Source organism: Macaca thibetana, chromosome 8 (assembly GCF_024542745.1).
Source record: "Macaca thibetana thibetana isolate TM-01 chromosome 8, ASM2454274v1, whole genome shotgun sequence".
NCBI lineage: Eukaryota > Metazoa > Chordata > Mammalia > Primates > Cercopithecidae > Macaca > Macaca thibetana.
The window spans coordinates 42,085,526-42,100,540 of NC_065585.1; the positions used below are offsets into that span (position 1 = coordinate 42,085,526).

Here is a 15,015-nt window from a genome sequence, read left to right on the forward strand (position 1 = left end):
TGATGGAATATTTTTAAAGTCCTTCTATCAGAGTAAATCTGAGCTTACTTAATGAGCCTACACACCATCCCCCGGACATCTGGGTTGGCGTATGTCCACCTCTGGAGGACATTCTGTGTGCACCGGGTCCTCATTCTCCTCCTCCACCTGCCTCCTAGACACAGAGTCAATCTCTATGGCTCTAATGCCCTACAGATCTGTCAGTATCAACAGCCTAAGTGAGACACTAATATGAAGACATAACTGTAGTCTTCAGGTTACCATGTGAAGAATGAAGGTATTCCCCCAAATGGAAAAAAAAAAAAAATTCACAATGAGCACAAGTTTGTTGTTTAGTTCCTAAAAGATCAACATTTGTGAAAATACAGTAACATTATCTTGTATTTTGAATACTTCATCAAGCCTTAAAATATCTTCAAAATATATACAAGGAAGGGGCTATGCTCATTTATAGACAAAGAAAATGAGGCCAGAGAAGTTAAAAGACTTACCCCAGGTTACACAGCAAGTTGGTAGCAGAACTGAGGCAGGAGAATAGGGTCTGGAGGCAGGGAACCTAAGGTGGTTTCACCCCGATTTCCTAGAACTAAATTGAAAGGAAAACCCTAACTTTCCATGCCTAAGTAACAAAAGGACCAGAGGCTACTCCTTTTGACCTTTCCTGCATGGCAGATGGGAAATTCACTGTCTGCAACAAATCAGACTGATTCCAGGCCAAGTCTTCATTTGCAGAGAAGTATAACTTTGTTACCTCTACCCTAGCTTCTGATTGGTTGCTTTCTGCAACCAATCAGATGTTTGCACAGGAGTGTGACCTTTGTGACTTCACTTCAGCCTCTGGTTGGCTGCTTTCTGCAACCAATGAGACTGACTGCAGGCTACCACTTCATTTACATGAGGTGAGCATGAAGTGGCCAATGGGAAACTTGTAGGAGTTATCCGGACCCAAGAAGATTCTGTATCCGGACTTGAGCCACTGCTTGGGTTCGCTCTTACACTGTGGAGTGTACTTTCTTTCATTTTTAATAAATCCCTGCTTTTGTTCTTTTGTTGCTTCATTCTTATTTTGCTTTGCTGGGCATTTTGTCCAATTCTTTGTTTAAAACACCAAGAACCTGGACAACCTGAAGTCACAACCCTACCGCTGACAGACCCTACGAGTGACAGATTCTACCAGTCATAGAACCAGCAATAGAACTCAGATCCCTGGGTCCAGGACTCTTTCCATTATACTAAGCTACTTCCCACATGACACAATGAAACTGGAAAAGAAAATATTTCATGGGCCTGACCTTACTAATTCCACTTCTTGACTACCTCCTATATCTTCTACCCTGCTGCCTCCCCTTGAAGCATATATGTATCTATAAGAATCCTTTGGGGTGGAGATACACTGTATTTATATTTTTTCAAAGAATGGGTGGAGATACACTGTATTTATATTTTCTCAAAGAATATCTAGTGTGGCAATGGCAGAACATGGAAAAATGACATGGAATAGTGTAAAAAGGGTACAGGACCTGGAGCTAAAAGATGTGAGTTCTAGCCCTAACTCTGCCATTGGACGCTTTACACAGCCATATGCCTCAGGGAACTATTTAAGCATTTTAACTTCTTCTTCCATGAGAATAAGAGTGATACCTGTCCATGCTTCTTCACAGACTTGTAAATTTCAAATTAGGCAATGCATGTTAAATCTATAAATTTAAAAAGTGTTTAATAAAAACAGGTTTGTTTTTTAAATAAAAGGAACATACAGATTGGGTAAAATCTAAGCTCAAAGTGATGGGGAACATCTGGAGATCAATACAGCAGTCCAGTAGCCATTCTGGTACACTTCCTTTGCCAAATAAAATGAGGAATTATAGACACATAGTAGGTATGCAATAGTGAATAAAGAATTTTCAAAAGGCAGCACAGTGAGGCAGAAAAAGTACCACACCAGACACCTAGGTTCTAGTTCTAGCCCTGCCACAAACGAGATGTGTGACCCTGGGCAAACTATTAATACCTCACCGGCCTCAAACTTCTAAGTCTATAAACAGGAGGCTGTCAAACAGACTGTGCCAAGTCCCTTCTAGGTCTAAAATTATTACAACTAGAGTTCACAGAACTCATTCATGAGGTTAATTTATCACAAAAGCAAGACAGCAAACATATTTCCTCAGCCAACATCCAAACTCTGAAAGGAATTCTAGGAACCAAATGGTTTTACAAAAACTTCTACTTACTTGCTAGACCTTGGAACTACCATTTCGGCTAGTGTTTCATACTGCTTAATCCAGTCATTGTGGTTTAACCTGCAGGAAAGGTACAATACACATTGGAAAAGAAAAACAAGTCCTATTTCCTGCCATATCAAGGAAGAGAAAAAATTATGTGACAAATAGGAAATCTGGCTATAGCAAGTATACTCCAACTCTATGTAACAAAAAAAAATTCAGGATTCCTACTGAGAATGAATTTCCAATACACTGAGTAATGCAGGAAATACAGATCACCACCCTACCTCCAGTAACTATTGCAAAAGAGGCACATCCTAGAACTACGTTTGACAAGGAAGTAAAGCACAGTATAGATTGTAAATTATTTTCAAGCTGCATAGTTCATACGTATAGTGCCTCATTTTAAAAAAATGGTCATGCTAAAATCACTATCACTCCTGCTCAGTGGCAGTTATGAAGGACTGAAAAAAACTGTATTTATGGAAAGCACAGAGTACCATGAGGTAGTAAGTAAATGAAATGACAGTAAACTATGTTGCCACAAAGTATTGTGCAACAACCACCTCTAGAGGCCACTGGCTTCCCGGGGTGTGGGGAGAGACAACTATGTTTGAGATTGAAAACAAATAATTATAGTGTTTATAGGCCAGGATAGAGAATAATTCATCATGTAAGATGTCTTAGGTCCTATGTTTCAATTACAAGGTACAGAAAACCATAAAAATTTCTGGTTTTGACCTCGAGTTTTAAATAAAGGTTGAATGAGTCAAATATTTTATCTGGGCAAAAGTTATTTTCCTACATAGTATAAAAAAGCACAGATACATAGAATTTGTTATAATTAATCAGTGTTTCAGTGTAGCAGAGGGGAGTTATGTAACTAGAACACAAAATAAAACTTCTGGAGTGAAATCCTCAGATTTAAGGCCTTCTCCCTCTGCAAAGAAAAATCCAAAAGGTAGCATACTGCAATAAAGGGGGAAAAATGCAGAACTGAGACAATATTGTAGCCACTGCAAATTCCACAGAGGCATCATTTTCTAGTACTCCCAATCTCTGAACCAGATAAAAATGCAGAGCACAGCAAGGAAGTCTTCATGCAATGATACTCTGAAAAAGACCCAAACCTCCCACCTGAGTTCGGATCCCCCAAACATTCCCTGATAGCAAGACTTCAGTGTAAGTCAAAAGTGAAACCATTAATAGTGCTATACAGACATGCACAGAGTCCAGGTCTTCCTACAAGTACCCAAAGGTTTCACTTCATTTCATTCAAGATTAACTATGATCAAATATTAAATAACACAGAAAGCCTAATCCTAAGGAGATATCAAAGGTTGTCTAGTCCAGTGGTTAGCAAACTATGCGCATAGCCAAGCCTGTTTTGTAAATAAAGTTTTATTCAAACAGCCACATCCATTCGTTTATATATCATCTATGGCAACTTAAGCTATAACCACAAAGTTGACACAGTGGAGTAGTTGTGACAGAGATCACATTGTTTACAAAGCCTACAATACTTACTGTCTAGCCCTTCATAGAAAAAAGAATTGCTAATCTCTGCTCTAATCCATTCTTTGTGTCTTACAGTGCTTAATTCATCCTAACCAGTCATAAAGAATTTTTTGGGAAAAAATGCAAAGACCTTCCTATTTTGAGAAATCTAAAATCTGTATTTGTTAAACAATCAATAATTTAGCATTACTTAATGTTTGAATGAGCCAACTCTACCAAGCTGCTAAATTTGATTTGGAAACTCAATTTATAATTGAAGTCTCCATTGCTAGGTTATGATCTAATTTCTACTTTATGTGCCACATGAGCAAATGCTGATTGACTGAATGAATGGCAAGGTTATATTCCTTTTACGCTTGGATTTTATGGAAAACTTCAAACTACAATACTAGATACTAACATTTTTCTTGTATTTTAACAAGTAAAACCTTTTGTAATAGAAAGACTTACTTGGGAACTACTACCAGTAATGTGACGAGATACTCTGAATCAAGAACAAAGTCATCCTTCTTCACAATTTCTGCTAGACTTCTAGTTAGCAAACTTCCTCTGAGGAATTAAAAAAAAAAAATCATTAGGCTGATAATTATGTGCTTCTGTAACACAAGTAAAGAAACAGCAGGCTAATCATTTTCACATATACTATATATACATTGAGAGGGATTAGTCTTAGTTAAGAGTTTTACTTTGTAAGGAGTCATCATTTAGCTGAATATATCCTACCCTGGCAACCAAGGAAATATCTTCTATCAAAATTTGCCTCTAGTGTTTTGTGTTTGCTTTAATTATTATAACTCAGCTCTTCTCTTGCCTACATATATAATATCTTGACTGGAAAAGTGCTATCTACTCATTAGATATCAATTAAAGTCTACTCTATCATGTAATTATGAAATTATGTCATCTAAGCACAACACCTTCGGTATTCTTCCCTCACTTGGGTATTATTTGATACCAGGCAATTTTGGTAGCTAACCCAATAATTAACTCTTTCAAATCAGTCTTCATTTGCCTTCCAGTAATCACTTCGCTATAATAAATATGTCTTGCCCTGTTTGTATCACTCATAGTATCCAACCAACTTTCCCTCTAGGATATGAAGGCACAACTTGAATACTTTCATGCTTAAAGCTGCACTTGTAGTAGTCATAGTATGAGGGGATCAACCAAAACAATTCAGTCCTGTTTTTAAAAACCTAATGAGTGAAAAACCTAAACTCTGAAAACAGATAAGAGAATGATTGTTACATCATAAAAGGATTATTCTATAGTTAAGCAATAGGTAATTACTATGCAGTTAAACTATGATTTCATTTAAAACAATTAATTTTAGACTATTTTTCAGTGAAATATCAAACGGATAAAGGGATAAGCCAGGACCCAGTTCACAAGTATTATTTATAAAACAAGTATAATAAATCAGCCTCACATCTGTTTTGACTAGTCTGAACTCTATAAACTTATCTTAGTGAGCTTTTCTCCATGAAGTAAAAGAAATACCATTTTGATTACAGAAACAACATAAACTGAAACTAACTAAATCCCAAAAATATCTCCTTCGGTGTATGCTAGTGTGCTTCCTGAGTTCTTAATACTCAAATATACTTGATCTGCTTACGCATTCTTTCGTTCCAAATTCTGAAGATTTCCTTTCAGGTTATTGTATGCAGATGCTCGAGATTTCAGGTCATTATCAATCTGAGTTACTCCCTTCAAAAAAAAAGAAGAAAAATAGACAAAATTTTCCTAAATCTGCCTCTACTAATACTAACAAAGTAGCTAAACTTTAACTTCTACAAAAAAACTCACTAGTTTCTAGTGTAAGAATATTCTATTATTTTAAAAGCACGACTTTAGGAGATCATTTAAAAAACAGTCTACTTCATTTTTAATATAATTTCCACATAAATCTTTTCTACTAAAAATAATGTTTTAGTCCACATGTATTTTAATTATTATTATATTACTTCTTAAACCATGGAAATGGAATCTAGGGTACTGGGTTTGGAGATTACTAATTACAAGGCTTCAATTCACAAGACTGAAGGATATTTTCCAAAATAAACTAAATTACATGAAGACTTTTAATTATTGCAAACATCACTATTACATAGAATATTTTTCTATGAAATTAAAATTATAGTTGCATCTATTCATAAATGTTACAAAAGCTGCTTTTTCAAACGAATACTAAACTAACTACGTAGGGAGAAAATGTGAAGTAAACAATATTTGAAGAACTGACTTTAACACAGTTCTAGCATTATTAGCTGTGTAGCATGAGGGTAAGTCACTTCACGTCTCTAAGCCTGCTTCCCTATCTACAGCAGCATCAGGGAGCAAATGATCTAATCCTTAAGGATCCAGAAAACAAGGCTCAGTCACAGTAAGAACACCACTTTATATTATCAAATAATGTAAATAATAGTTTCTTAAACTATAGTCATCAAATTATATGATGACTTTAGTTGAAATCTTTGATAGTCTATTTATTTACATTTAACTATGTAACACACTGTACAACTAAAGTTATTGGGAACAAAGGAAAGTCTGTCCAATAATTTAAACTACACTTCTTGCCCCAGCCAGGTCAATAAGAATGCTGGCAAACAATTAACAGGTCCTTGTCTATTTGTCTCATTATAGTTACTGTTAAGACTTTTATTCCACAAACAGATCTTGGGGGAAAAAACAGACTTTTACATTTCTTCTCAAGTTCAAGGATTTCTCAATATAAAAGGAGCTCTTGGTGAGTTCATGCATCGGCTTCAAGGTCCATGTACTCGCTGAAACTACATAAAATTATGTGGCACCTGAATAGGGGAATTTTTCCAGGCAGAGGATCAAAACTAAATAGTCGGAAGGGGTCAGAGAACCCATAGGGTTTAATGTTTGAACAAGTACACTATGCACACAAACATACTTCAGTGACCACTATCACCTACCTGAATGACTAAGAAATCTTAATAGACTCCAATTTCCTATTCTACATAATCTCAGGTACCCTTAAAATTTGTATAAATAATACAGAATTTTCACACTTTCTTAAACACTGTTGATGTAATATTCAAGTTAATTACATAACTAAGTATACAACTTAGATAATCTACACATGAAAGTGTTATACTTTTAACACCTTTTAATGTCTAAAGTTGTAGTAAGGATACCCTCTATCTGTGACATATAACTAAGTTGCCTTATCAAAACCTAAAAAGTATTTCATAGTGAAATTATAAAATAAGCAAAGTCACTATAAATCAATGTGTCCTACTTGTCTCAAGTATTATCTTACCTTGGCAATTATTTCAGAAATATTTTTCAGGGACTGCTTGATTGGATATTTGGCCATGTCCCACTGGAACCTTGTTATATAAGTAACCAAGTCCACTGAAATAAGGGAATAAACTAATTACTGAAGAGAAGCAACAGAATTGTTCAGTTTTTTACACAGCAATATATTTTAACGCTGAAATCGGCATTGAGGAAATCAGCAAAGATGTCATTTCTGAAGAATCCTGATTAAATGTGAACTATATTAAGTAACATGGATTAATCAAAATTTCTACCTTGTAATCTCTTCTTCTTATTCAAAATTTAATACAAATTAAGATGCTCCTTCTAATTTGATTACTTTAAAAATGAAGTATGTACATATTGCTAATATGCTTCACACGTAGGAGAGACACACAAAGATTAAGAAACTACTTCAAATTGCCTCCTCGATAAGTAGAATTTCACAAAAGTATGTTCTTTCTTTGATAACTTACCCAAGCAAACTGAAAATAAACTTGTCTGTTAAAACCATGTGATGACTGTTTCCAGGAGTTCACATTTTAACAATTTTCAAAACATGGACCCTTTCACTTTCAAATGGCAAGAATAAAACATGTAGAGCTAAAAAAAATACTCAACAACTTATTCCTTGGAAGTTTAGTAATCAAAGTGACTTCACCCCTAACGGGATCAAGGACAGAGAAACCAAATGGCAATTATGGCAGCACTCACTGACAAAAGTAATTCATATAAAAATACCTTTCTCTTCTCAATATCTCCTTACATAATACCAGTGAGTCAACAACACAGATGGTATTTCCGAAAGCAACTCTATCTAGATGCACTGCCCCTCTTGGTCAACCACCATTCCACCTACTAGACTGACTGCCCTAGTTCATAAAATACATAGAAGATCAGTAAAGACAACACAAATTAACTTATTAATATCTAACATACCTTCTGTTCTTTCTCGAAACACAAATTAACAGACACAGTAAACAATGAGATCAGAATTACTTTGATAACAAAGAGCAAGAATAAGTTACTACATTTTTAACTGATTAAATATTTATTGAGCAGCTATTATTTGCAAGAAGAAATGAGATTTCAGGAACACTGGATTTAAAATATAGTAACCTTATCAGAGTAGGCGATCCCGTAGAGAATGAAAGGAAAGCGTTATTTCCTTCTTTTTTTTTTTTTTTTAAGAGACAGGGTCTTGCTCTGTCACCCAGGCTAGAGTACAGAGGTACAATCATAGCTCACTGCAGCCTTGAACTCCTAAGCTCAAGCAATCCCCTCTCCTCAACCTCCTGACTAGCTGAGACTATGGGCATACGCCACTACATTCAGGTAATTTTTTTCTTTTTCTTTCTTTTTGTTTGGGTTTTTTAGAGACAGGCTCTCCCTACGTTGCCCAGCTTTGTCTTGAACTCCTGCACTCAAGCGATCCTCCTGCCACAGCCTCCCAATATGCTGGGATTACAGGCGTGAGCCACCATGCCCAGCTCATTATTTCCTATTATAATGACATATCACTAAAGATGGGTTTAATTTTAAATGAAGTAAAATGGTAAAATGACATTTCACAAGAAAATAAGAAATGCAAGTACAAGTGAAAACAATGGGGTCAGAATCATCTTTATAAAGTCATTACTACATAGAGCAAACTCTATATAAATACTGGCTTCTATCTACAGAGAAGTCAGTAAGCTATTTTATGGGTATTAAGTAAAGAAATGCCAAAATCATATTGGGGGGAGGCACTATTCTGCAATAAAACTAATAATTTCTGTTCTAAGGCTTTAACAGCTATATACTATGAAATACAAAAACCTACATACGACAGCAGGTATTCAACTGGAACAATGCTGAGATACACAACTTGGAAACTTGTAAATGAGTGAACAAATAGGTCCTGGAAAGAACTAAGGCAAATCTTTACAATACTGCTCTTGCAGGGGACTTGGCATCATATCATAAGCCATATTATATATTATGTAAGACTGTCTTCTACTAGATTATGTTTCAGGGAACAGGATGTACCTGGAAGTATCACCAAATTCAGTAATAATTGTACTTTAATGGCTTTCTATTGTATTTAGTGTCCTTTTCTATAGACTTTTTTACATTACTTTTTGTTTCTGTAGCTTAGTTATTCACTTTATATGAGTTAATAATGATCAATCATGAGCATTAGCTTACCTCCATTAGCCAACAGATTCTCTTGAACTTTGTCTTTACTATCTTCCAATACATCAGCCATGTATTGAGCCACTTTCTTAACCACTCTGAGGAGGAAAAAAAATTAACCATTTTAAGGAAAAAGATCTAAATTGCATTCTATATGATGAACATATTATATAAAGACATGAGTTTGACTATGTATGTTCCCATTATACCTATCCATATAATATACAATAAATGGATTTTACCTTATAATGTTTTAAGGATAAAATGGACCAAGATTTTGTTACATGCAAAAGTCAACTGAGTAACTGTAGAGTTTTAAGGAGACTACATGCAGTGTGTCTACTAGTCTAGAAAGAAAGTGGTGGGAAGCTAGTGAGAAACAGTCTGTAAAGAGGCATATATTTATACGCCAAAAACTGGACAATGCAAGGACCAAGAACAAAGGAGGCGGCCGAGAACTAGCACTCACCATGTTCCTGCGACATGCAAGACACTGTGGTTTCCCTTAGGAAAAAAGGGATCTTACAGGCAAGAGAACGTAAGCAATGGTCATGATGAAAAATTAGGTCCTACATTATTAATTAATTGTTTATTGAGCATCTACTATCTACAAGGAGCTATGCTATAGAGGAAGCCATAATGCCAAAACTATTAGGTTGGCGCAAAAGTAATTGTGGTTCTGGCCATTACTTTAGAAACAAAAAAATGGCAAAAACTCCATTACTTTTGCACCAACTTAAACCAAGGCACCTACATATGACCTTGTCAATTCTTTCATTTATAAGACACTGAGGTATAAAAGAATTAAGTGACTTATCCAAAGTCACAAGACCAGTTAATGTCAAAGACGTGACTAGAAACACATTGTCCTGACTTTGGAGTCCAGCGTTCTCTTCCTCATTCCATGTCTGCCTCTAGGCCCTGGGTGGGGTTCAGAGTCACACAAGACAAAATCACTACCTTCACACATTGCTTAAAATCTCACTGGAAAGATACAAAAATATATAAATTACTAAATATAAAGCAATCTGAGGTCAGTGCCAGCTGAGATTGCCAGGCTGCAGACAGAGAGAGAGAAAGGGAAAAGGGATCACTTGCAGCTACTGTAGTCAAGAAAGCCCAAAGGCTCATGAGCAGGGCAATGAAGGACAGAAATGGTTTTACAAGGATGATTACCTGGGACGAAAGCATATTCTTGCCATGGGGCATAATGTGAGTCAAGATAAGAGGTGGAAAAGCAGTTGGCATCCAGATAATGGTGAGGAGTCCAGACTGATGGGAGCCACAGGCTGAGAAGTAGGGAGGGGAGCTTAGGCTAGGAAAGCGGGATGCCAGATTGCAGATATATAGCCTCTGAAGCCACACTCTAGACAGGGATGTAACACAGTTGAAACAGGGCTCAGGACAAGTATTCTCATGACTATATGCTCAACAGCTAGGAGGGGAAACTGGAAGACAAATTAAGAAATTCCTGTAACGGTTTTATTTTTTTCTTAAAAAAGTGTGTGTGTGTGTGTGTGTGTGTGTGTGTGTGTACATATATATATATATATATATATATATATATATTTTTTTTTTTTTTTTTTTTTTTTTTAAAGAGAGAGTCTTGCTCTGTTGCCCATGTTGGAGTGCAGTGGTGCCATTATAGTGCATTGCAGCTTTGAACATCTGGGCTCAAATGATCCTCTTGCCTTGGCCCCTCAAGCAGGAGGGATTACAGGTGTGAGCCACAGAGCGTGGCTTGTTGACAGTTTAAATGAGGGCCAATACGGGCCAGGAAACATGATAGAAGAGCTAAATTTAAATGACAATCCTATGCTGAGTGGTCTCAAACCTAAAAATTAGAACAATTTCAGAAATAATGATGTAAGTCATAAGTCTTCAACATGTTTAACTTGAGGTTTGTACATACATTTGCCTATGTCTCCAAAATTCACCCATTCCTTCAAGAGGGACAAATCATTCTCATAAAATTTGACAAGCATCTTGTAAACAGAACCATTTGCTATGAACATTCTAAAATGTTGCATGTTTACCCATAGAAGTACTTTAGCGTGTAGAATCATCTGGTGTCAAATTTATAAACTTAACGTCACATAATCCACAACTTCGAGATCTCCCTAAGCCTATTTACAAGAGGATCTGTGTCAATGTACAAAATGTCACCTCAAAAATATCTGCTCCAATGATTACATTTTTAAGAAAGTATAAACTATGATTTGCCACATATACCATATTCTACAATGTTTGGACTTTAACACTTGGAGCATTTAAGTCATTAAGCTATCATCTGTCAACACTACCAAAGTCTAACAACAACAAGATTTTTAAATTCCTCGTATCTTTCAGGAGGACTGAAGAAGATGCGCTTGTGGAACAATGCAGAAAAGAACAGCTGACACACTGCACGGGTAACTTTAAATTCTACTCACCAAACTAACTACATTTGCCATTAATACTTTCCAGATTCCTTCCCTAAAAAATCTGAGCCAGCTGGGCACAGTGACTCATGCCTGTAATCTCAGCACTTTGGGAGGCTGAGGTGGGAGGATCACTTGAGGCCAAGAATTTGAGACCAGCCTGGACAACATAGCGAGACCCTGTCTCCACAAAAATAAAAATAAAAATAAAAATATTAGCTGGGTGTGGTGGTGCAAGCCTATAGTCTTAGCTACTCAGGAAACTGAGGTAAAAGGATCGCTTGAGCCCAGGAGTTCAAGGATGCAATGAGCTATGATTGCGCCACTGCACTCCAGCCTGGGTGACACCAAGACCCTGTCTCTAAAAAAGTAAATAAAATTTAAAATCTGGGCAAACTTTAAATTATATTCAGGACATCCCATTAACAATTTAAAGAAAGAACTATAAAGCCATCAAGGTGACTGACATGGGTCCAAATAAATGTTAATAATTATATTCTCAGGGACCTCCTTTCTCAGTGTCTCTTTGGTTGTCATAACTTGTAACTCTAATGAGGTAGATGAGACCTCAGGGAAGACTCACTCCAGGGATGACAACTGAAAATAAAGTTTCCTCAAATTTTTTTCTCAATTAAAAATGTGTAAGCAAGAAACCAAGAGACTATTCTTTCCATCAGTTCGTGCTTTGAGTGTATCATAATTATTTTCACTATATGTATAATAATTCATAATACTCATTTGCTCTATATGAATATATGGAATTATAATCCTAAAAGTTGCTTTTCCTTTCATCTTCTCTTTTGCATTCTAATGACCAAGTGTCTGGCCCCAATTGAGCTTTTACTATCTCTTAACTTATCTACTGTGAAACTGTCTGCTAAGTGGCCTTCTTGATTCCAATATTAAAGATCATCAATACATCCTTAGATCTGTTTACTTCCTCACTACATGGTGTTATGTTTAAAGATCTCTCTCTCTGCAACCCTGACCTCAGTCTCTATTGCCACAGCGTCGCTTTGAGGTGGTTCTATCAATTCAGAAAAGCATTTTAACAGCAGAAATGAGAAAATCTTCCATATAGATTTCACAAAAAAATTTCCTCCTATCCAAGCCTATTATTCCCTTAAAGCTTCTATCGAATGTACATTTCTAAGATTCTCCAAATTCTGTATTTTACAAATTACACCTATGTATCTAAACTCTAAGATAAAAGCTTTGTATCCCCAGAGGTGAAGGAACTGTAGATTGATTCTGCCAACTAATCAAAAAGCAGCTATCAAACAGCCTATAACCATTTTCAGCTCAAATACACATGTACCTGAATTTCAAAAGTAATAAAAACTGCAGTTTAGAAAAATTCTTCCAACTGAATTTTGAAGACGAAAGCATAGCCATCTTCAAATAAATGGAGTAATATCCCATGTTCATGGATCAAAGACAATAATGTTAGGATGATACCATTCCCCAAATTGATACATAGATTCAACACTATCCTCATCAAAATTCTAGCTGACTTATATGCAGAAGTTTGACACTGTGATCCTAAAATTCATACAAAAAGACAAAGAACCCAGAATAGCCAATCTTGGAAAAAAAAAAAAAAAAGTTGGAGAATTCATACTTTCTGATTTTAAAACTTACTACAAAGCTACAATAATCAAGACAATGTGGTACTGGCATAGGAGAGAAACATAGATCAATGAAACAGAACTGAGAGTCCAGAAATAAACCCTCATATTACGTTCAATTGATTTTCAGTAAGGGTTCCAGGACAATTCAGTGGGAAAAAACAGTCTTTTCAACAAATGGTGCTGGGACAACTAGATATTCACATTCAAAAGAATCAAGTTGGACCCTTACCTCACAACATACATAAAACTTAACTCAAAATGAATCAAAGACCTCAATGTGAAAGCTAAAACTGTAAATCTCTTAGAAGGAAACATAGACATAAAACGATACGACCCTGGATTAGACAATGGTGCCTTAGACACAATGCCACAAACACAAGCAACAAAAGAAAAAAATAAATTGGACTTCATCAAAATTTAAAACTTTCATGTTTCACAGGACACAATCAAGAAAATGAAGACATGGCCAGGCACGGCAGCTTATGCCTGTAATCCCAGCACTTTGGGAGGCTGAGGCAGGTGCATCATGTCAGGAGTTCGAGACCAGCCTGTCCAACATGGTGAAACCCCATCTCTACTAAAAATACGAAACTAAGCTGTGCGTTGTGGCAGGCACTTGTAATCTCAGCTACTCGGGAGGCTGAAGCAGGAGAATCGTTTGAACCCAGGAGGCGGAGGCTGCAGTGAGCTGAGATCTCGCCACTGCACTCCAACCTGGTTGACAGAGCGAGACTTGTCTCGAGAAAAAAAAAAGGAAATGAAGACAATTCACAGAATAAGAGACAATATTTGCAAGTTATATCTGATAGGGGATTTATATCTAGCATATTCTGTATAAAGAACTCTTACAATTCAATAACAAAAAGACAAGCCAATTAAAAATGGGCAAAGGATCTGAACAGACATTTCTCCAAGGAAGAAAAACAAATGGCCAAAAAGCACATGAAAAGATACTCAACACATCACATCACATCAGCCAACAGGGAAATGCAAATTTTTTTAAATGAGGTATTATCTCATACTCCCTGGGATGGCTATAATCAAAAAGACAAATAGTAACAAGTGCTGACAAGGATGTAGAGAAATGAGAATCTTCAAACACTGCTGGCAGGAATATTAAATGGTGCAGCCACTCTGGGAAACAGTTTGTCAGTTCCTCAAAAAGTGAAACATAAAGTTACCATATGACCCAGAAATTCCACTCTTAGGTACAAACCCAAGAAAAATGAAGATATTTAAGAATACAAACTTGTACACAAATGTGCACAGCAGCATTATTCTTATAAGCCAAAAAGTGGAAGCAAAAGAAATGCCCATCAACTGATGAATGGATTAATGTGGTGTGTGTGTGTGCACATATATAGTGGAATACTATTTAGTAATAAAAAGAAATGAAATACTGATACATGCAACAGCTTGGATAAACTTCAAAACATTATGCTAAGCAAAAGAAGACAGTCACAAAAGACCATGTATTGTATTCCATTTACAAGAAATGTCCAGACCAAGCAAATCTATAGTGGCAGAACAATTTGTGGGTGGTGGGGACAGGAAGTGACTGCTCATGGGCATAGGAATAGAGGATGATGAAATATTTAAAAATGACTGTGGCAATGGTTATGCAAGTCTGAATACACTAAGAATCATTGAATTGTACACCTGTAAAGGTGAAATGCACGGCATGTAAACTATATCCCAATAAAGATAGTAAAAAGAGAATCAGCATTTTCATATTTCAAACAGGTGCATTTTATAGTA

At 36.1% G+C, this 15,015-nt stretch overlaps 3 protein-coding genes across 38 annotated transcripts in view; all 3 read right to left on the bottom strand.

The window, feature by feature from the left end:
- The window catches only part of CTHRC1 (collagen triple helix repeat containing 1), a 403,863-nt gene that overhangs the window by 325,547 nt on the left and 63,301 nt on the right, over window positions 1-15,015 (bottom strand). The window lies entirely within an intron of this gene.
- Window positions 1-15,015, bottom strand: part of BAALC (BAALC binder of MAP3K1 and KLF4) — a 1,274,875-nt gene that overhangs the window by 170,389 nt on the left and 1,089,471 nt on the right. The window lies entirely within an intron of this gene.
- Window positions 1-15,015, bottom strand: part of ATP6V1C1 (ATPase H+ transporting V1 subunit C1) — an 87,085-nt gene that overhangs the window by 11,420 nt on the left and 60,650 nt on the right. For both annotated transcript variants that reach the window (XM_050800707.1, XM_050800706.1), the window contains exons 4-8: window positions 9,219-9,304; window positions 7,033-7,127; window positions 5,359-5,450; window positions 4,191-4,289; window positions 2,232-2,300 (exon numbers count right to left, since the gene is read on the bottom strand). In XM_050800707.1, coding sequence (XP_050656664.1) covers window positions 2,232-2,300; window positions 4,191-4,289; window positions 5,359-5,450; window positions 7,033-7,127; window positions 9,219-9,304 — 441 coding nt within the window. The remainder of the gene's footprint in view (window positions 1-2,231; window positions 2,301-4,190; window positions 4,290-5,358; window positions 5,451-7,032; window positions 7,128-9,218; window positions 9,305-15,015) is intronic.